Genomic DNA, 21,943 nt, shown 5'->3' with positions numbered 1-21,943 from the left:
CGGTGTCGGTCCCTTGTCCCGGTCTGAAGCCTGTCTGAGACTGGCGGAGGAGGTGATTGGTTTCTAGGAACTCGGAAAGTTGTTGGTTTGCTACACGTTCGGCGATTTTACTAATGGCCGGTAGCAGTGAGATAGGTCTAAAGTTAGATGGGTCCATGGGGTCTAGATGCGTTTTTTTTATAAGAGCCTTGACTGTGGCTTTTTTCCAGTTTGCCAGGACTGTGCCAGTTTTAAAAGAGGCGTTGATCAAGTTGGTGAGAGGGGGGGCTACGGTAGAGGCAGCCAGCTTGAGTTTACTGATCGGGGCTGGGTCTGACGGAGCACCACTTTTGACCGTATGTAAGACATTAAGAAACGTTTCGGTGGAGATTTGGGGGAAGGAGGATAGCCTCGGGGCGTCTTGGAGAGGAGGGAAACTAGGGCATCCTTGTGAGATGGAAGGGGCTGGTAGGGAGGTCGGGATTTTTTCGATTTTTGCCGAGAAAAATTCGGCCATCTGGTTGCATTTTACGCCTTCCAGGTCTGGAGTTGGCGGTGGGTCCTGTATTTTGGTGAGGAGTTTAACTATGCGGTAGGTCTCTTTTGCGGAATTGGCCGCTGAGGCTATTTGATCCTCGAAGTAGAAGGCCTGCGCTATTTTTAACGCGTTTTTATAGAGCCTAATATGGGCTCTGTATTCACTTCTGTCTTCTGTATTCCAGTTCTTTCTCCATTGGCGCTCTAGCCTTTTGCCTTTCTTTCTTAGTTCACGTAGTTCCTGAGTAAACCACGGAAGTTTGGAGGATTTCCTGCTGGATGGGAGAGGTTTAAGTGGCAAGACTGCATTAAGGGAATCGTTAATCCATTTGTGCAATTGGACTTCAGCCTTAGAAGGATCTGGGTCTACTGTTGGTAAAGTGGTTGACAGAGAACGTTCCCATAGGTTTGTGTCCAGTTTATTCCATGGGCGTGATGGGACCCGGGGGCGGGGAATTTCCGACATCTTCCCTGGAAGTTGAAGTTTAAAAGGAACCAAAAAGTGGTCTGACCAGGGGAGGGGCAGAGGGGTTTGAACGGAAAGTTTGGTAAGGTTGGAGAAAATGGGATCCAGCAGATGTCCTTTCATATGAGTGAGTTCATTGCTGCGCAGTTGTAGATTGAGGGATATTAGATCGGTTTTTAAGTCTGAGGCAAGTTTGTTGCCGTGATCATCGAAGTGGAGATTTAAGTCTCCAAGGATTGTGAAGTTTGGAGTCACGCAAGCCAGAGAAGAGATGGCGTCCATAAGTGAATTTATGAAACACCCTACCTGTCCTGGAGGGCGGTAGATTAGGACCCCAGATAGGGTGGTAGATGGCGGTAGGTGTAACGAGAAAAGAACATTTTCGCTATCTAGGATGGGGCTGTCTTTGAACTGACATGATAGGTTGTCTCGATATATAATCGCTAAATCCCCTCCCGTACCCGGTCTGTTGAGAGTTCAGCTTCAGGTGGGCGCTGCACATCCAAGGCTGGATGATGTGCAACCTGTGTTTGAAGCATTGAATATCTGAAGCAGAGATTACTTTCTAGTAGAGTTGTGCATCATCAGCATATTGGAGAATCCAATTTGATATTCCAGTGTTTGTAGAAGGGTGGGATGTCAACTATGTCAAAGGCACCTGAGAGATCAAACTGAATCAAAAGGCAGTGCTCTTCCTTACCTGTGGTCAAGAAGGCATCATCTACGATGTGTACGGTAGCGGTTTCCATGCTGCAGTTTGATCTGAGGCCAGAAGTTGCAAGAGATGGCAATCACTGATGTGATCCTCGAGTTGAACATAGACTGCTTTCTTTGGGTTTCGCTGATGAATAGTATGTGAGTGATGTGCTGGCAGTTTGCAAGGTCATCCGTGTCTAGTGTGCGTTACTTTATGAAAGGGAAGTTCTAGCCTGGATTAATTACTGTAATAATCACTCAAGGTTAGAACGAACAAAAGATGAGCGTACAACTTTCTCAATAGTTAATGTGTGCATTTATTTTTCAATACATTATAAAAAAAATAATAAAAAACACCAATAGAGTTAACCCTGTCTCAGCGTCGCTGTACATTTTTATCATTTGAATAATTACTCTTTTCCCACAAAAATCATCATAAATTGATACAGGGAAGACTTTCATCCCCAAATTCACTGTAATCAAGTCACAGTTTCTCTGTGGCGGCTCTCACTCTCCTCCCAATGAATCTCATCTCAAGCCACTGAAAGAAAAGTTGAAATGCCAAATACTGCTCCAATGTAGTAAACTGTACTTTGATGAGACATATATATTGGGGAGTCGCATGACTCCTGTGCGTTTATGCCCAGTTTGTGCACATACCACTCATTGCACAATTTCCTACATGTTCCAATGGTAGCTCAATCCTCGCAGATTACATGTGTGTAGCTTCAAACCTGCATGTAAACAGAGAAAGAAGGATGTCGCCATGGATGCTTCCTTAGCCTTTTTAAGTTTTTTTTAACTCCCAAATGTCGACCACTAGATCTACTTAATGCGGGCATTGTTTACCAATCCAGATGGGTAAACCATGCCATCAGTACCTGAATAGTAACCAAATACGAGCCAAGATAAGCCAAGGAAAGAACATATTGTGCACCCACTGCACTCCTCTCAGATGAGTCAAAATGGCAACACAGCTTATGCTGTGGGATGCATTGGAGGAAGCGGCATTCCCTGGTACGTGCCCATATTACCTTAAAGCTTACTTTAGAAATGGCTTCAAATGGATGGATGCAAATTAAGCAACTTGACAGGCTGAGAACCATCACACTGGAGTTTCAACAAGTTCAATAAATGCATGGATCCTCTGTTCAAAAAAATGTTTAGCATGTCCAGAGCAGCAAATTGGACAGTTTATAACTGTGCCCAAATGGTGCAAATTAAATCAACGTAAGTGCATGGTCTGGCTGTGCCTCGATCTGGTCAGGTATATATATATATATATATATATATATTTTTTTTTTCTTTTTATCTCCAGAATGGCTTGCAGGAAACCAGACCGCTCCAAAGCCCTTTTCTACTGAGGTGCTACTGGAGAGGTAATTGCACCTTTGCTGACCACAAACAACTGCAATGTCTATCCAAGTACTTGCAATCCACATACAAACGGATTTCACCTCAGCCGTACCCTGCAAGAGGATATGGATTCACCAGCTCAGTTAACACATGGCAGATCTGGCACAAATGGACATTAGTTGCGGCCGGAAAATAAAAAAATTAAAAAAACCTCAACCAATGGTAAGTAAAATGCAGTCACAAACATTAATACATACATTGGCATTCCCATTGCAAAGTTGCTTTATGAAGCTTCTGCGTTGACAAAGCTCTGAACTTCACGTCCTTCGTCTGCGGTATGGCTGTCCTCGCGCAAGTCTATGGCAATGATTAACTTAGGGAGAATCAGGCCGATGGTACTGTACTCTGTATCGGTTCACCATTACTCCGTGTATATTCATGGTCTTGCAACTAGTTTTGCATGGCACTAAGTCCTCATCATCCTCCCCCATGAGCCAGTCCTGAACCATCTCTGCTGCCTCGCCAGTCACATTCTCTTCCAGCCACCGGCTGTGCCATTCTTCAAACTGTTGATGGTGCTGCAACAATACCTGGGGCTGCACCTAAGGCAACAAAAGAAACAACACGAGTCAGAAAAACAGGTCTGCGGCATTCGAATAATCCACTTTGCTTTCTAAGACGTGCTTTTTCAGAATAAAAGGACAACCTCACACATCGGCATTTAAGAAAAATCAACCTGAGGGAGACATGCAGTGAAGCACAAGTTACTTACCTTCGGTAACGAGATTTCTGTAGTAGGGGATCTCTGTGTATAGTCATAATCTAGTGAATAGTCCCGCCCATGTGCGTGGACCCCGGAGCAATCAAAAATAATCTCTTAAGGTGTCGAAAAATGCAGAACTGCACAGACACTTAAGAGAGAATTAAAGACAGATAATGCAGCCTATAAAACCAGGCTACACTGTCCAGTACTTCAGCTAGAAATTCCACCAAAAATCCACAAACAGCAAAGTCTGTCCAGATTTCCCTTGCTTCAGCAGCAAAAACCCTCTGGAATGATAGAGAGGAAGACATGGGCAGATAAGCCCCATAGGCTGCCTTTATGTGGCTCAGAACAGGATACTGTGCCTTTAAGAGAACTTTCCAGAACTTCACAGTATCCCAGAATGCACTGCAGGTCCCTTTTACTTTCAGTTCTTTTTTCCGGCTCCTGCAAGCAGGACCCTGGAGCATTGAGCTCTCCCTTTTCAAGGGTTTATTAGTAATTTTTCACTTTTGTTCAATTTTTGAGTGCTTTTCTAAAGTACTTTGGTGCCTTTCTTCTGGTTAATCCTTTGGTGCACTCTTTGATTGTCAATATGCCTGCATTATTTGACAAATGTCCGGAGTGCTCCAGGAAGAAGGCCAAATCGTATCCCCATGAGGTGTGTATCCTCTGCCTTCCCTCTTCCCATGTCCCAGAGGAGTGTGTCATTTGTCAAGGCTTCTCTGGCAGGACCCTGAAGGATAGAAAGAAGATCAGGCTTCAGGGCCTTGAGGAAAGAAGGCTGAAGGCACAAGGTGGTTCTGAAGGGGCATCCTTTGCCCGTGCTGAGGCCTCTGGGGGGCTCCCCAGAGGCAGGAAGACCAGCAATCGTCCCCATTCTCCGTCTGGGTCGATTGCACCGACTACGGCGTCGAAAGGGATGACTACACTCTGTTCCCCGTCTCCCCAGGGCTCTGGGTCGAAGCGACGTCGACGGAACTGAACAGACCGCTGTAGAGGTCTCCTGTAACGATTTCGTCGTCGGAGTCGTCGTCGAGTGATCGACATCGAAAGGCCCGGTGTCGGCGCTCGCCGTCGAGGTGACACCGCCGTTCGCCGTCGGCGAAAAGGAGAAGGTCGTCGTCGGGGGGATCCTCGTCGTTGAAGAGTAAATCGCCGTCGAGGCGAAGGAGGTCGCCACCGAGGCGAAGGAGGTCGCCATCGAGGCGAAGGAGGTCGCCGTCGAGGCGAAGGAGGTCGTCGTCGAGGCGAAGGAGGTCGCCGTCGAGGCTAAGGCATTCGCCGTCGAGGGAGGGGCGGTAGACGTTGAGGAAAAGGCGCTCGCCGTCGAGGGACCAACACTCGCCGTCCGGTCGCCGTTTTTCGACGCCAAAGGAGGTCTGGCGCCATGGGAGGTTCGCCAACGTCCCAGGCTGGAAAGGAAGGCGGATCACTGGGTTCGGTGTACTCCATGGTGTATACTCCGACTCAGAGGCCGGTTACACCCCCGCCTCCATTCCGAGGGGGCTCCCTCCGCGGGCCCCTACTCCTCCTCCGCTACCACCGCTTCCTCAACCACTACCTCAACCTCAGCTGCCAGCAGACAAGCCGCCTCCGGTCCCTCCGAGGTCGGTCTCACTGCCCAGATTTCCGACTCCTCCCGAGGGGACCCCTCAGCCGAGGGCCCCTGCCAAACCAAAGTCGCCCGCCCCGGTGGAACCGGCGGATCGGCCAAAACCAAGGAGGTCACAATCCCGTTCCGGACAGAGGGGGAGATAGAGGAGTCGGCATAGATCCTCCACCAGGTCAAGACGGCGCCATAGGCGCGGATCGCGGTCCCGCACGGACTCCTCAAGGTCCAGGACCAGGACCTATTCACCGACCTTGTCGGAATCCCCGGGGACAAGGGTGTCTCCGGTGGACGACATCAGCACGTTCCAGGATGTTCTCCTGAGGGGGGCAGCGAAATTGGGAATCACGGTGACTGCTCCAACACCCACGACGTCCGTGATTTTTGAGACGCTTCATAAGAAGCATTTGTCTCGCCCTTTGCTACCGCTAGTGCCTGGGTTGGTAGAGCCTGCGGAGGAGCTGTTCCTCACGCCAGCAGTGGCGAAAGCCGCTCCCTCCCGATTTCTGAAGAAGTACAGGGCCCCGGATTCGGACCCGGCTTTTCTACGGATGGACCCGGTTCCGGACTCTGTGATAGTGACGGCGGCCAGGAAGCTACATTCTACCTCCCAGTCTTCAACCGTACCACCTGACAAGGAAAGCCGATGGATCGACTCAGCTGGCAGGAAGGCCTGTGGGACGGCGTCCACGGCCATGAAGGCCTCCAGCGATGCGGCTTTGCTAGGGGGTATGACCGTGCCATGCGGGAATCCCTTCAACAGTTCACGGAACTCCTGCCAAGAGATAAGAGGGAGGACTTCCAGGAGATCCTCAAGGAGGGGATGCAGGTCATCAGCGCGGCTGCTGATGTCTCCCTTTTGGCTGCCCATGGGTACTGTCATGGGATCAACCAGCGGCGCCATACTTGGCTCAGGCTCACATCACTCAAGCCGGAAGCCCAACAGCGGGTGGCCAACCTGCCCTTCTCAGGGGAAATACTATTTGGCAAGCATGCCGATGATGAAATGGCCCGCATGAAGGCAGAGGCAGAGACCCTGACTGCTGTGGGCTTGGAGAAGCCCAAAGAAAAGAAGGCTTACCGACCGTTCCAAAGACGGTTCGGTGCACAGGGCAGAGGTAGAGGACAGACTTCGGGACAGCAGCAGCAACAACAGCAGCAGTAACAACAGCAGCAGTTCCGGAGACCCTTCCAAAAACGACAAAAGGGTAGAGGGGCCCAGCAGTCCTCCACAGCGAACAAAGGCCCGGCTGGGTCTCGACCCTGAGCGATTACTTCCCCTACATCTGTTACCCGCTCCGGTGGGGGGAAGCGTTCAATTTTTCTGGCAGAGTGGAGAAAAAATTACTCAGGACAAGTGGGCGCTGAATATTGTTTGCAATGGATACAGTCTTCGGTTCACCAGCCTGCCTCCATTGATTCCTCCGGTCAGCTCGCAGTTTCAACTGCGCGAGGTCCAGGCGGAGGCAGATATCCTGTTAAGGAAAAGGGCGATAGAAGACATACCTCTGTCTCAAAGAGGAAGAGGTCTGTGTGAGAAGGTGGCCTGATATGCAGTGCTCACTATTCTAGTGAACACTATGTATCAGTCCAGCAACCCTTATTGACGATTGGTTGTAAGTCAACCTTATAGACCAGCTATCCTAGTAGCGTGGATACGAGCAGTCTAAGGCTAAAGACTCGAGAGGGCGTGTTAAGCCAGCTGTTAAACCACACATATACCCCTTGAATACCAAGTGAAAGGACACCACACAAGTGTTATGAAAATAAACAATATATTTATTAAGAAACACAACAGCCCTGTACTCTTTATGAGGACAGGGTACTAAGCACACAACAAAACTCTTACGAAAATACTTAAGTTAGCACAGTATATAGAAATGCCCGAGGGGCACGGAAAACCATATACTCTGGAAGTGGAATGCGAAATTACTAGCAGGTAAGTACAGTACTAATAGGCTTTGGAATCGCTAGGTCTTGACTATAGAATCTTCAGATTACTTCTACGAGGCCTAGGGGACTCGGGTGCAGAGTGTGCACTCTCACGCGGGATGCGGGACAAAGTCTATGGTAGCTAGATTTCACAGAGTTAGTGTTCTCAGGCGAACCCGACCTGGTAGGAGGAAAACGAAAGTGGATTCTGACCCTTGGATAGTGAGGCTATGCTGGGGCACCGAAATGCCGAAGTTACCTAGCCCAGGGGCTGCAGCTGCATAGGTCTCAAAAGACGTCGGGAATCCTCGTAGACGGACCAGGAGCCTGGAAGAAAGATGCTGGCAGGCGACCAGTGAAGAGAGTTCGAAGTGATCCAAGCCTGGATCTTGAAGAGATGACACCTGAAAGCAGAGGGGACCAAGTTCGAGACTACTAGCCAGTAGTCAGGTGGCACCAGGAGGGCACCGGATGGTAGTCACCTCGACTAGGTGAGTGGGTGACGCTGTGCTCGGCAGATCTCACGGACCAGGAGGCGTTGTCGGCGACCAGGATGGAGGAGCGAGCTGTCCCACGATGGATGAAGCTGTCGGCGTCGCTGGACCCAGGATTGGGCAACAAAGCCTTGGCAAATTCAAGCCCACGCGGTGGACTCAAAATGGCGTCTGGAGTGGACCAGGAGGGTCCGGGGTGCTTCTCTGTTGCAAGGAAGCAAGGGCCAGTCTGGAGCAACCAGACCAGCAGCAGTGATGTCGTCGGGCGTCGTGAAGAAGGCCACAAGCCAGCCGGCTAGTAGCCACACAACGCGGTGAGCAGGCAAAAGCAGAAGGGCCCCACGCAGATCGTGGAGATGCTGGAGGGCTGATCTTCGGTGCTGGAGCTGCTCAGGGTGGGGGCTTCTCGGACCCCAAAGCACTCACCAGTGGAGCACACGGTGGGCTTGTTGCAAAGAAGTCGTGCAGTCTTGGCGATCGTCGGTCCCTCGAGGTCTCGTCGCACTCACAGTTCTCAGCTTGGCTGTAGAGGTGAGTAGAGGTCAGAGGTGCCAGGGAAGCCGGGTCTCGTCGAGCTGTGTCGTCGGATTCCTGAGGAAGGACTTGCAGCAGACCGCAGTGTTCTTAGGATGGTGCCCGCTGATGCAGGGTGACTACTCCTTAGCCACAAGGGAGAATCTTGAAGAAGGAAATCTTGATGTCCTTTCGCAGAAAGTCGTGTCTTGATTCCAAAGATGATCTAATTTTAACAGGGGGCCCGCTCCTATCTTTATACTAAAAAAGGGGGCTGACCCGGTGACTAGGTCCTGCCTATGGGTGGGACTAGGAGGGGGGTGGTTACACCCCTCTCCCATGCCAGACTTCCCCCAGGCCAGGGGCTGGTGTGCCCCTGGAACTGGTTCTGACCGGCCTATGCGTAGTGAGCACTGGGGTGCCACTCAGCAGTCACCTTCCTGTAAAGCCCTGCCTACCCAGGATACACAAAACCCTGTCTGGGACGGTGCTAGCACCGCCCCCGACAGGAAACCCTTTGTCCAGGCTCCCCTCGCTGGAAGGACTCCCAGCTGCAGGGGGTCAGACTCGTGTCTGTGGTGGCAGCATCCATTTTGTGGAGCTGAGGCTTCGTTTAACTTTAACCAGGGTTCACAGTTACATACATGTCGTGTCCCTCTAGAAGGGTGGAATGCTAACCCCGTCGCCAGAATTGGCGAGGGGTTAGTATTCCAATTCGTATGACACCTTACTCGACATGTTTTGATAAAGCAATACCAAAGATAGCATTTAACCGCGAGGATTATAATGCACTTAAGAGTATATGGTATGCAATATCATGGAACAGCTATTAGGACTTGGTTCCGCAAGCTGCAAACGGGCTCAGCTCATGCCAGAGCACCATTTCACACGATTCCAAGCACTCTGCCTTCAGGATTGTCAAGGCCTGCCATAGGAGTGACTGATAGGAATCTGTGTGTCCATTTCTAGGGTTAGATATAGGTATACTATATCTATAGCAAAGGGTGATTACACGACTTTGCCCCAGCTGTCATGCAGCCAGTTGTGTCAAATTTAGGAGGCCAGCCAGGGGTGGCATAATACATGCTTCAGCCCCTGGTAGGCCCTGGGTACACCTATGCCCTGAGTTACAGGGTCTGATAAGGTGGCCCAGTACCAATTGGAAATGTACCTAAGGTACATGGAATCCATTTTACAGAGAGAGCAGTAGGCCTGGGGTCCTGATTGGCAGGGTCCCAGGTCGACTATGTCAAAAACCAGCTAAAACACAGGGCAAAAAGTTGGGGGCAACCATAGTCAGGAGGTACCTTCCTACAGTCTGTACTCCCGATTCTTCCTGGTTCGCAAGAAGGACAAGAACGAGTTCAGGCCCATTCTGGATTTGTGACAGGCAAACAAGTGGATTCGCAGAGAGAAGTTTCGCATGCTGTCGTTGCATCAGATTTATCCTCAGTTGCAACAGGGAGACTGGCTTTGTGCTATAGACCTACAAGATGCGTACTTCCTTGTGCCCATTGCACAGGAAGTTCCTGCGATTCCAAGTCGGCGCCAATCATTATCAGTACACGGTACTGCCATTGGACTGAAGTCTGCGCCAAGAACATTCTCGAAGTGCATGGCAGTGATAGCAGCGCACCTAAGGAAGAACAAGGTGTTTGTTTACCCGTACCTGGATGATGGGTTGATCAAGGCCTCCTCCTTCTCGGAAGCTCAAGCACACTTCCAGAAGACGTGCGTGCTCTTGAACAAGCTGAGGTTGCACATCAACATGTCCAAGTCTGTCCCGACTCCGGTCCAGTGCATTCAGTACTTGGGAGCCACCATCAATACGCTGTCGGAGGAGCGGTGATTATCTCTCCTTCAGAAGGCTCCGGCTCTTATGACCACTCCATCTACAACAGTGAGGACGGTGTCTTCTCTACTGGGATCGATGGCCTCTTGCATCTTCCTAACGCCACACGCATGACTGCACATGAGACCGTTGCAGGAGTGCTTTGAGGATCAGTGGGATCAGAGGAAAGGGTCTTGGGACGACAAGATACGACTGTCTCTGCATGGTCTTCAGTCTCTGAAGTAGTGGTGTTCAGCGGAGAATCTCCTCAGAGGGGTTCCCTTCCACAAGGACATTCCCACTCAGACTATCGTGACGGATGCTTCTCTCCAGGGCTGGGGAGCGCACGCCGGAGACTTACAGATTCAAGGGACGTGGTCTCAGTCGGAGTCCACGTACCACGTCAACTTCCTGGAACTCAGAGCTGTTCACTTGGCACTGAAGTCCTTTCTTCTGCCCTTCCAGACCAACTCTCTGCTTATACAGACGGACAATACGACCACGATGTATTACCTCAACAAGTAGGGGGGCTCGAGATCATGCACTCTGTCGCAGGAGGCGCAGGCGATCTGGCGATGGCTTCTGGCCAGAGGATTGACTATAACGGCAACCCATCTACCAGGTGTGCAGAATGTTTAGGCGGACGCACTGAGCAGACGGATTCAGGAAAACCACGAATGGGTCATAAACGACGAAGTACTAGGAGAAGTCTTCGCAAGGTGGGGGACTCCAGACGTAGATCTGTTCGCCACCGCCGAAAACAGCAAATGCAGAGACTTCGCCTCCAAGTACTACCAGCAGGGTACGCTGGGGAATGCGCTATGGATCAACTGGTCGAACAGCTTTCTGTACGCTTTTCCACCCATTCCCCTGATTCCAGCGGTGCTCATCAAGCTGTCCCAGTACAGGGCACGGATGATCATGATTGCCCCGGAATGGCCCAGGCAGTGGTGGTTCACGGACCTGCTTCACGGTCTCTCCTTCCTCACATACGGCTGCCGTGTCGGCCGGACCTTCTCACGAAGTTCGGGGGGCAGATGTTGCACCCCAACCTCTCGTCTTTGAGTTTGGCGGCATGGCTCCGGAGATAGTGCAATATGGCCATTTGAATCTACCAGAAGATTGCATGGACATACTGAAGGAGGCTAAACGACCTTCCACTCGGACTTCCTATCTTACAAGTGGAAGAGGTTTTGCATCTGGTGCAAGTCTAAGAAATATGACCTGACGACGTGTAAGGAAGATGTCATCCTTCCTTATCTTCTACATTTGGCGCGGTCTGGCCTTAATGTTCATTCCATTAAGGTTCATCTCGCTGCGTTGACTGCCTACAGGAAATGCCCTTTACAGACTTCCTTCTTCCAGATCCCTGTGATCAAAGATTGTTTGGAAGGCTTGAAGAAAGTATTCCTCCTGTCCGGCTTCCTTCGCCTTCATGAGAATTGAATGTGGTGCTGTCCGGATTGATGAAGGAGCCTTTTGAACCTATTCATAAGGCTTCGTTGCAGCACCTCTCCTGGAAGGCGGCGTTCCTCGTGGCCATTACATCGGCCCACAGGGTGAGTGAAATTCAGGAGTTGTGTTGCCAAGAACCTTATACTGTATTCCATGCTGCTAAGGTTGTTATGCGTACTCACCATAAATTTCTTCCCAAGGTTATTTCTGATTTTCATGTCAACCAGACCATAACTTTGCCTACGTTTTTTCAGAATCCTTCATCTCCAGCGGAAAGGTCTTTACATTCCCTGGATGTTAGGAGGGTGTTCAAATTTTATCTGGATAAGACCAAAGATATTCGTAGGTCATACCAATTGTTTATCAATTATGGATCAGTCAGGACAGGTCTTGCTACCTCTAAGCAGTCCATCTCTAGGTGGATTGTGTCCTGCATACAACTGTGTTACCAAAAGGCTAATAAGACCTTAGGGGTAAACCTAAGCCTCATTCCACCAGGGGCAAAGCTGCTATGACAGCTTTGCTCCGTAATGTTACTATTGTAGAAATCTGCAAGGCGGCCACTTGGAAGTTGGTCCATACCTTTGCTAAGCATTACTGCCTGGACACTGATGCCAGGGCAGACGCTCAGGTTGGGCAGGCTTCACTGCGAAATCTGTTCGCACAATAGTGGTGTTATTTCTCGTTTCTCCACTGCCGCTTAGGCGTGGGGATGGGCTTGCCATTCTATTCACTAGATTATGACTATACACAGAGATCCCCTACTACAGAAGGAGTAGTTTCTTTTCTGTAACTCCAGTTCTGTAATAGGGGTATCTCTGTTATAGTCATAAGCGCCCGCCCTCCTCCCCGGTGGAGAGAGATATTCATGTAAGGAATGCTACAGGTCTGGCGTGTTACGCCTTAAAAAAAAACAAAGTAAAAGGGACCTGCAGTGCATTCTGGGATACTGTGAAGTTCTGGAAAGTTCTCTTAAAGGCACAGTATCCTGTTCTGAGCCACATAATGGCAGCCTATGGGGCTTGTCTGCCCATGTCTTCCTCTCTATCATTCCAGAGGGGTTTTGCTGCTGAGGCAAGGGAAATCTGGACAGGCTTTGCTGTTTGTGGATTTTTGGTGGAATTTCTAGTTGAAGTACTGGACAGTGTAGCCTGGTTTTATAGGCTGCATTATCTATCTTTAATTCTCTCTTAAGTGTCTGTGCAGTTCTGCATTTTTCGACACCTTAAGAGATCATTTTTGATTGCTCTGGGGTCCACGCACATGGGCGGGACTATTCACTAGATTATGACTATATCAGAGATACCCCTACTACAGAACTGGAGTTACAGGACAGAAACTACTCCATCTGGCGGATCCAGTCTGATGCCTGGGCGTAATTCTAAGGTATGGAATCTATAACTAATGTGTTGCTTTCAGATAGACTTGTATACTGCATAGGATGCTAAAGTGGAGGATTTCTTCTCTTATTCCACTATCCCACTGTTAGACCTGACATCATTGGCGTGAGTCTCCCTTCCATTTTGACGGATTGCCTCCTCTGTTTTGATATGTTTTTGCTGGATTTATGCTTTGGGCACTGTGCCACTGCTAATCAGTGCCACAGTGCAAGTGCCCCCATGTTAAATTGATATACTGATTGGATTCCATAATTGGGTTATTTGATTTATCTGTCAGCCCCTAGTACAGTGCACCATGTGTGCCCAGAGCTTGTAACTCAAATGCTGCTGGTGGGCTTGCAGCACTGGTTGTGCCACCCACAGAAGCAGCTTGTAAAGTGCGTCTCAGGCCTGCCATTGCAAGGCCTGTGTGCAGCCTAGCACTGCCATGTCGACTTGGCCAAGTGCACCCACTTGCCAGTCCCTAACCCTTCCCTTTGCTTCATATTAGACACCCCTATGATAGGCCCACGGGCAGGGTGCTTTGTAAGTATAAGGTAGGACATGCTCTGGTGTGTGTAGCATGTTCTAGTAGTGAATTACAGCCATTTTCGTTTTTCACTTTTGAAGGCTACCTGTTCTCATATGTTAGAATAGGCAGTTAGATTATTACATTCTTATAATCCTAACTGACTCAGGGAACAGGGTAGAAAATCGAATTTAGTATGCCTTAACTCAGAATAATAAAGTATATCTTTTAGTAAACTTTATTTTAATATGCTTTGTTTGCAAATACCACTTTTAGAAAGCAGGTATTTGCTTGCCTAACCATTTGAGCCTGCCTCTGCTGGGTTGTGTATTCCTTGTCTGGGTTTGTGAGTGACAGGGCTGGGGAATTCCAGGAGAAAGGCTGAGGCAGCCCAGCGGTGAATAGAGAGATCTGCATCTAGATGGGAGGGAGGAGTTTCACCTGGGACCTGAATAGGGCTGGGCCTTCCCTCTACAATGCTGGCCCCACCCCCTACAATGCTGGCCCCACCCCCTGTGGCTTGTCTGATGTCTCTGCCCTGCACTATGAAAGGAGAGGAGGAATCATGTCAACAGAGTGCTCCAGAGCTGTATCTTCCCTCCCCTGTGCTGGCTTCACCTCCTGTCTGGCTGATGTCTCTGCCCTGCACAGTGAAAGGAAGAAGAGAGTCATGTAAACAAAGTGCTCAGGAACTGGTTTGAACTAGGCAGAGGCCTCTCTGCCTTCAGAGAACAAATGATTTTGGGGTATAAATATTGGGACCCTGATCCCAAGAAATTAGATCACTTCTGGAACAAGAAACCTTTCTGCCAAGGAGAAGAACCAAGGAAGCTGCAGGAGTTTGGACTGCCCCTCTGCCAGTGTGCTGTTTGCTGGGTTGGCCAGCAGTGGTTGCTTCATTGCCAAGGGAAAGGAGAAGGAACTTTGTAAAGACTTTCATCTACAGAATATTCTCCAAAGGCTTGAACTGTGCTTGCCTCCTGTTGAAGCCTCAGGGACAAAAGACTTCACCTCCAGCTCCCTCCTGAATTTACCTGCTGGGAATTGTGACTCCAGTCACTTGCGTGCCGCTGGGAGCTGGAAGCGCGACGCATCGAGAAGCAGCGTGTCGCCGCCGCAGCTGAAATCATCGCAAAGCCGGAGAAGCGAGCCTTCGTCGCATCTCCTTGGAAGCGTGTGTTCATCGAAGCGGTCTGTTGTTGCATCACCGGAGAAGCATGACGCAATCGTGAGAGTTGCCATCGCATCACCGAAGAAGCGTGTCGCAGGGCCTGTCGCGGCTCCAGAGTACAGAGTCGTCGCTACCGCATCAAGGGAGCCATCTTCTCGAATCGAAACCAGATCGTCGCATCACATCAAGGGGCCATCTTGCGCACCGCAACGGGCCCGCAGGCAGAGAATCTACGCATTACCTCTGCACCGGTAAGGCTCACGACGAGTCCCCTACTCTGCGCAAGCATTGAGGAAGGACGCAACCGTTCCCCCGGGTCACGGAACCGACGCATCTCCCCTTTTGCGAGCCTTTTGTTCACTTTGCGTTACGCATCCAGGTACTTTGTTGAGAACTTTGTAATCTTAAGTGTAGTATTGTGGATTTTTGTCATTTGTGGTCTTGTGTTTAAGTCTATATAAAGAATACTTATTGGTATAAAACCGGTGTTGTGTCCATCTGTAGTGTTATTACTGTGTATATTCACAAATGCTTAACACACTGCCTCTGAGATAAGCCTGTCTGCTCGTGCCAAGCTACCAAGGGGGTGAGCAGGGGTTATTAAGGAGTGTAATCCCCTTATCCTGACTTAGAAGTAAGGGTCCCTATTTGGACAAAGGTGATAACCATTGCCAACTAGCGACCCCCAGATCTAACACCCACCATTACAAATACCCTGACGGTAATGGAGCCACTTCCTTTCAAAGCAAGGCAACTCTGCCCCACTGTGGTGTTTTAAAAGGTTTAATTAACATTCTCAGTCTCTGGGATTAACAATGTGATCTCTGAAGCATGACTCCAGTAACAAGGTAATCACAAAAAAGGGACAAATATATTAATTCTGGACATATGCAACATCAAATGCTAGTTATTTTTGCGTATCCAATAACAATCACGTCCGTCCGTCACTAAACACACAGAACACTAAAGTAATGTAGTGCACCAACACAATATTGAAATCAACACGTCTATAGAGAAAAGGAGAATTATCTTTGATACCTATCCCTCTAGTGCATACATTATCTACCTCCAATATTCTGAACCTCTTGAAAATCACCAGACGCTAGACTGGATCTGGAAATCTTTCCATGGCTCACCTCTGTTGGCAAATTTCCCTGGCTGCTTCTTCTCGGCACTGGAAGGGTAAAGGTTTCCTTAGCTCCCACTGCTGGGAAATAGCCCTAGCTCCTTTTTGGCACTGGCAGGGCGAAAAACATGCTGTCACTGAAGCCAAACAGGGGCCCCCTGTCACACAGACTTTAGTCCGCTCTTTAGTTTTACCATGCCCTTAGAGGCTGAGAAGAACAAACAACCGGTAATTTTGACGGAGTGCAGTGCAACAACCTCATTTGGAACCTTAGTAAATATGACCATCCTTTAGAACAGGGAGGTGAGTGGGATCACGGAGGAATCTATCTGAAGGCAGATAGAGCATCCACCAAAAAGATCGTTAGCTAAAGGCAAGTACCTTTCTTTGAATGGATATTTCTAGCAGCAAACTTCTCACGTTTTGAATATATTCAAAGCAGTATTGCCCTACAGGTGAAGGGGTGGTCAAACAAGGAAATCCCAGAGCGCTGAATGTGCGAAATGCCCCTCACGTGTGTGAAGAGATGCCAAATTCACCACATGACAAGTTTCTACTACAGGTACCTCCCCAACAAGTGTCAATATCAAAGACTTTGCTTTGCTGGAATGTGCATGGATTCTCTCAGGTGGTTCCTTTTTGGCAAGAGCATAGCACAATTTGATGCCCAAACGATTCAGCAAGACTAGGGCCTCTTCCGGATCAACTTGTACTTTTTGCTACCTGCATAGCAAATTGGTGATCTTCAGACAGGATGTTTATACGAATTATATAGTAACTGCCCTCAGTGGGTCCCCATACGTGTATAGCCTCATACTTGATAGCGTGGAGTAAGGAAAAAGGTGGGAAGCATAATAGATAGCCTTAAATGGAATAGAGACATCAGCTTAAGCAGGAAAGCTGACTAAGTCCCAAGAGCCAGTTTGAATGGGTAAAAGCAGCAAACAGAAGGACCCTCAGAGGTTGAATCTTGCAGACATGTCTCGCCGACATAATGGACACAAGAAAATCCATCTTAAATGTGAGTAAATGTAATTAGCAACAGTGAAGTGGTTCAAAAGGGAGCCCACATTAAAAAAGGCAAAACAAAAGTCAGATCCCCCACTGAGGCATCACAAAAGGTATTATCAGAAATGTGTGAGCTTCTTCAAAAGACTGACCACAATCAGAATTGAACATTGAGAACGGATCTGGTAAACAACTAAATGCTGAGACGCAACTCTTGGCAGTGCCCACTGCACAACTTTATTGGATCAGTGACAGAGCAAAATGCAGGAGCTATGACATGTGTCCTCATCGGGTCCATGATCTCACTGCCCTTCCTTTGCCCTTGCCCCTGGACTGGCTTAGCAGCCTGTTGCCTGGCCTGCTTGGAGAACTGGTGCTGACAAAAGGAAAATTTAAAAACTTTCAGAACTACCTACAGTCCTGGGCCAGGGATTGAAGCAGATGATTCAGAAAAGGGGGTGGTGATGAACAGAGTGTCTGAATTAAGCAGACCACTCTTACCCAGTCCAAAGATCAGGGCTTGATCCATCACCGTTATTTATCTCACTGCACCATCCCAGCTCAGAACCTGGCTATATGCAAATCAGTCTGTCCCGGGCCCAGTGCATCATGGGAACAGGGCAGACTAAACTACCAAGCCAATTCTTCACCAGAAAGGAGACAAGCTACCGGGGACCGGTTTCTGGCATTTCAGCCGTCTTCGGCCCGGCATGCTTGAATCCTGATGGTGCAGTGAGAAAGGGACTCATGTCTGAGTATACCCTGCCACACCTATAGTGGCCAAAAACGATTCAGAAAAGGGGGTGGTGATGAACAGAGTGTCTGAATTAAGCAGACCACTCTTACCCAGTCCAAAGATCAGGGCTTGATCCATCACCGTTATTTATCTCACTGCACCATCCCAGCTCAGAACCTGGCTATATGCAAATGAGTCTGTCCCTGGCCCAGTGCATCATGGGAACAGGGCAGACTAAACTACCAAGCCAATTCTTCACCAGAAAGGAGACAAGCTACCGGGGACCGGTTTCTGGCATTTCAGCCGTCTTCGGCCCGGCTTGCTTGAATCCTGATGGTGCAGTGAGAAAGGGACTCATGTCTGAGTATACCCTGCCACACCTATAGTGGCCAAAAACGATTCAGAAAAGAGGGTGGAAGCATAATAGATAGCCTTAAATGGAATAGAGACATCAGCTTAAGCAGGAAAGCTGACTAAGTCCCAAGAGCCAGTTTGAATGGGTAAAAGCAGCAAACAGAAGGACCCTCAGAGGTTGAATCTTGCAGACATGTCTCGCCGACATAATGGACACAAGAAAATCCATCTTAAATGTGAGTAAATGTAATTAGCAACAGTGAAGTGGTTCAAAAGGGAGCCCACATTAAAAAAGGCAAAACAAAAGTCAGATCCCCCACTGAGGCATCACAAAAGGTATTATCAGAAATGTGTGAGCTTCTTCAAAAGACTGACCACAATCAGAATTGAACATTGAGAACGGATCTGGTAAACAACTAAATGCTGAGACGCAACTCTTGGCAGTGCCCACTGCACAACTTTATTGGATCAGTGACAGAGCAAAATGCAGGAGATATGACATGTGTCCTCATCGGGTCCATGATCTCACTGCCCTTCCTTTGCCCTTGCCCCTGGACTGGCTTAGCAGCCTGTTGCCTGGCCTGCTTGGAGAACTGGTGCTGACAAAAGGAAAATGTAAAAACTTTCAGAACTACCTACAGTCCTGGGCCAGGGATTGTAGCAGAGGCATTTTAATCGGTGGCTCTTCTGGCCTTAAACCTTTCGAAGGCAAAGTCAGCCTGGTCTCCAAGAAGGTGAGCCCCAAAGAAAAGCATGTCCATGAGGCTTGATGGTATATTAGAAAAACTGGCTGATAGGAAGCATGTGAGTCTACTGTGTCCAGGCCTATTCTGATAATTTGCTGAGGTATTGACTATCTGACCATCGCAGCAAAATGATCTCTTAAATGTTCCATTCGGTTTGGAGTCACCAAGTTACCCTAATCCAAAGGGCTTGGTCATGCTGACAAGTAGCATTCATTGTACAGAGAGCCAAACTATTGGCCAAGAAAACCTTCTTGTAGACAGCTTCCAACTTCTTGGATTCCCTGCTGGATGGATCTGAGGGAAATGCATCTGGATTCTGCCTTGTGAAAGAAGATACCTGCACCATCCCACTTTAAGTAGAGGAATGGGCACAAAGGAAAGCAGGATCTCCTGGGGTGAGCCTACTGCCTGGGATTTAGCTGGTTGATAGCTGGGGCTGGGATGGGCTTGTATCATGATGCTTTGATAGGGTCAAGCAATGCCTTATTAAAAGGCAGTAGAGGCTCTGAAACTGCCAAAGCAGCCTGTAAGACCTCCATCAGGATACTGGACCTGACCTCCACTGTGTGCAGGAGAAGCTCCTTCACCTCTATTGCCTTCCTCAAAACAGAATGGAGTGACAATTTCTGACGGAGCTGGACTAACAGGACAGTCCTTCTCCACCTCAAGAGAACTGTCCAGTCCTTTGTCATCTGCAAGGTCAGGTAGTCTGCAGCGTTCTAAGACTTAGAAGGCAGCTAATTTGGCGACATACTGCTGTCATCCTCACCATGGGTTACAGTGGGAGGTATTGGTAACAGTGCCAAAGGCATTCCCTGATGGGGTACTCTGGGGTTGATTGGCACAGAGGCACAAATCTAATCTGAGCCCCAAATGCACTCATGGGGCTAGAAAGCTCAGGGCAGTGGGGGCCCGGGGGGGGGGGGGGGGGGGGGGGGGGGGGATATAGACATTCTGCCATTATGGCACTGAGGAATTAAGTTGGGTTGGCCCAATGTGCTAGAAACTGGACAGATCGGCATGGGCACCAGTATGGCATATGGAAGAGGCAGCAGCAGTTCCGGAGCAGGGAGTTGATCTACCCTGAGCTATGTTGAGGGATGTAGTTGTCGGGCACCACAGATTAACCTCATGGGTGTTGGCAATGCATATCCGTCCACTGCAAGTGTGGCAAGTCTTGAAGCCCAACGTTTATGTGGGAAGACACTTCCGAAGAACTGCACTTCATAGTTAAAAAATTTCAGAAAAATATCTTTATACATGAATCCACATTAAAAAATAGAGAACCGGCATCAGTGTGTCTTGACGCTATGTGGCTTCAGAGACAGCCCACCGTAAGAAGGAGCTGGCAACCATCTAGGGAGTGTTTTCCGAGTCATAGGACAGTGGAAACCTAAATCCCTTACTGTTTAATGACTGATGAATTTTCAAAAGAGAAGGAATACTCATTAAGGTCCTGTGCCTCAAGTGGTTTAGAAACACTTTTGCGGATGACCCTCACAGCGAAAGCATTTACTTCTCGGCTTCACATTCTCTGCCAAGACCTCTTCAAGGTACAATATCTTTAAAGAATTGCACAGATCTAAAAATATAAAGCCACACAAAGCTGCATCTACATTTTTCATAAAAGGAACCAAAGCAACACAACAAACAGAAGAGACAGACTGCACATCAGCGGGCATAGTGTGCTGGATGGCTCCCACTGCAACATTTGTCTCTTGCGCAATTGTTCTGACAATCTCTAGTAAACACATTGCCATTGGGTCCTGAACTCTACGTTTGGAGATGATCTTAGGGTTATCAGTTCATGGCAAGGAAAAAATTGCTAGCAAATGGGAAAGTGTGTTATTAAGAATATCTGTGCAGTCTCTCCAAGGTTGGCCGTCTGTTTAACCCATCTATTCTCACCAGTCTGCTGGGCGCAGCAGTAAGCAGTCTGCAGCCATAAATAACAGGAGTAAGTTATCACTCTCGAGAATGCACGTCCGAGTGAGCGGGCAATGGAAAGACAAGTCAAGCGGTGGCCATGGGTGTACCTGTTTGGCCCGGGGCAGAGCCCCGCACCTGTACATGTAATCCTCAGAGTTCATAATGAACATCATCTTGTGGGTGTTGAGCTTGAAGCGGCAGTCCATGTTGCACGCACTCTCTACGCCAATCAGCCTCTTCCAGGAGCTCTTGACTTCCTTCTTCATCGCTCGCACTTGTCTGCACTGCCATTTCCGGAACTTGTTAATATTCCTTTCGAGAAGAAACAAAAACATTTTCAGCAGACTCGTATGGCTGAAAAAATGAGTTCATAGCAGCAGTCTGATGATGAATCTTGAAGACCGTACCAAACACGCAAATGTGCACAGCAGTCATAAATGCTCAATCAGACCTTTGTGATCATTCCAATTCCTTTACTGAGAAACCATTTTTTTGTTGCCAGCATTTGTTTTGTGTATGGGTGGGGATCTATTGAAAGCCCTGACCCCCTCCTACCCGACAGCATACTCACAAATAAAGTTATTTTCAGATCATCCCATGACTCCCTCCCACTTCTGCAGCAAGAAGCATATTGTGTTGTTTCACGGTGAAATGTTTTGTATAATACTGCTTAGATAAAATTATAAACACTCGGAAAGTAAAGCCAATTTTCAGCCAAGATGCTAATCATTGGCAGTGTACGAGACATTTTTCAAAATATAATGGTTTCTTCAGTCATAGTAGATTTCGGCATTTAAATCATAATAGACACAACTATGACTCTGCCTCGCCCTCATGTATCCATCCATCCATCCATCCATTCTTGCATTCACCCACTTGCACAACCCCAAAAACACAAATTCAACAATTTGTGCAAAATAATTTAGAATAACAGTAGAAAAAAATTGCTGCCTAAACATGGCGTACACATGCTTGCAATAACAAATAAAATAAACATACCGGTGTGTGGCTGTCTTGCAATGGTGGTGTACAAAGCGTGTTGCTATATTAAAGTTCCAGCATCCCTGCGACTTTAGAATCAACTTATGGGTCATTAAAGCAATGATACACTACGGACAAGACATTTCCATGGTGTTCACCGGGTGTAGAGAATACTGTTTCAGAGGCCATTGTTTTTTTTTGCCCTATGAGGGATGACATTGGTCTAATCACGTGTGCACCTCTTCATGAAAATGAGTGCACTTCATTGCCATGGCTGGTGGGCTGGGCTCTTAGTTTTCAATTGTCTTCTTTTTTCCCTTTCAAAGTACAGCAGATCAAACTGCGAAAAG

The 21,943-nt window shown here is 48.4% G+C and overlaps 1 protein-coding gene across 1 annotated transcript in view; it reads right to left on the bottom strand.

Annotated features, from left to right (window-relative positions):
• Positions 1-1,982: 1,982 nt before the first annotated feature.
• Positions 1,983-21,943, bottom strand: part of SIN3B (SIN3 transcription regulator family member B) — a 146,083-nt gene continuing 126,122 nt past the window's right edge. The window contains exons 19-20 of the mRNA XM_086946936.1: positions 20,720-20,924; positions 1,983-3,636 (exon numbers count right to left, since the gene is read on the bottom strand). Of these exons, the coding sequence (XP_086803062.1) occupies positions 3,409-3,636; positions 20,720-20,924 (433 nt within the window). The 3' untranslated portion in view covers positions 1,983-3,408. The remainder of the gene's footprint in view (positions 3,637-20,719; positions 20,925-21,943) is intronic.

The sequence above is a fragment of the Lissotriton vulgaris genome, chromosome 12, assembly GCF_964263255.1.
Source record: "Lissotriton vulgaris chromosome 12, aLisVul1.2, whole genome shotgun sequence".
NCBI lineage: Eukaryota > Metazoa > Chordata > Amphibia > Caudata > Salamandridae > Lissotriton > Lissotriton vulgaris.
Note: the sequence above shows the minus strand (reverse complement) of the source record. Positions and strands in the feature narration are given on the sequence as shown.